Source organism: Morone saxatilis, unplaced genomic scaffold (genome assembly GCF_004916995.1).
Source record: "Morone saxatilis isolate NCDOM2014 unplaced genomic scaffold, NCSU_SB_2.0 Contig19, whole genome shotgun sequence".
Lineage (NCBI taxonomy): Eukaryota > Metazoa > Chordata > Actinopteri > Moronidae > Morone > Morone saxatilis.
In genome coordinates this window covers 9,720,491-9,721,239 of record NW_023339751.1, presented here as the reverse complement: position 1 = coordinate 9,721,239, position 749 = coordinate 9,720,491, and the positions used below count along the sequence as shown (strand labels likewise).

Here is a 749-nt window from a genome sequence, read left to right as displayed (position 1 = left end):
CATGCAAAAAAATAAAATAAAAATAATAATAATTATATCTCTCAGACTGCCAGAGTGAGAGGCCTGAAGGACAGATGGGCACGTTGATGGAGAATGTGGTGCTATTCAGTAAGATCCTGCTGCAAAAACTTTACAGTGGAACATTCTTGGGAGACTCTGAGACTTTGCTCAACTTCCTTGCAGATCAGATTGTGGTGGTGAGGCAAACACATACACAGCAGTATACACACATCTAATAGATACATGATATGAAACACATTTTTACCATAACTCTGACATTTGGAATTCATAAAGCAGCAAATTTCAAACCTGTTAATCAGTTAATTGAAGTTAAAAATAATAAAAAAATATTTTCAACTTGGAGACCGTTCCTTTTATCCAATTGGAGCTGTGAATTGTGAAAATCTGCCCACTGGTCACTAATATTTAATTAAAGTTTTATACTAATTGATAACAGATACACTGCTGTATACTTCTAGGCTCTGGAGAAAGGCCAAACTCAGAAAGAGAAGACCGTGTCGGCCCTCTACTCGTGCACCAATAAAGTCCTGCTTTATTTCTTGTCTCAACCACGACATTCCCAAGAAGAAAAGGAAGGGGTCATCAGGGCGTTACAGACCTTCATGGAACGCTGGGATGTTGTCATGGCAACTTACAATTCAAATGTGAACTTCATTACTTGCCTTCTTCGCTGTCTGTTACTGATACGTTCTGGCAGGTAATGGCAAAAAAAAAATCCCATATGCAGA

General features: G+C 38.3%; 1 protein-coding gene across 1 annotated transcript in view; it reads left to right on the top strand.

Annotated features, from left to right (window-relative positions):
* The window catches only part of wdfy4 (WDFY family member 4), a 39,194-nt gene that overhangs the window by 18,644 nt on the left and 19,801 nt on the right, over nucleotides 1-749 (top strand). Inside the window, exons 39-40 of the mRNA XM_035664185.1 lie at nucleotides 31-197; nucleotides 480-718. Coding sequence (XP_035520078.1) covers nucleotides 31-197; nucleotides 480-718 — 406 coding nt within the window. The remainder of the gene's footprint in view (nucleotides 1-30; nucleotides 198-479; nucleotides 719-749) is intronic.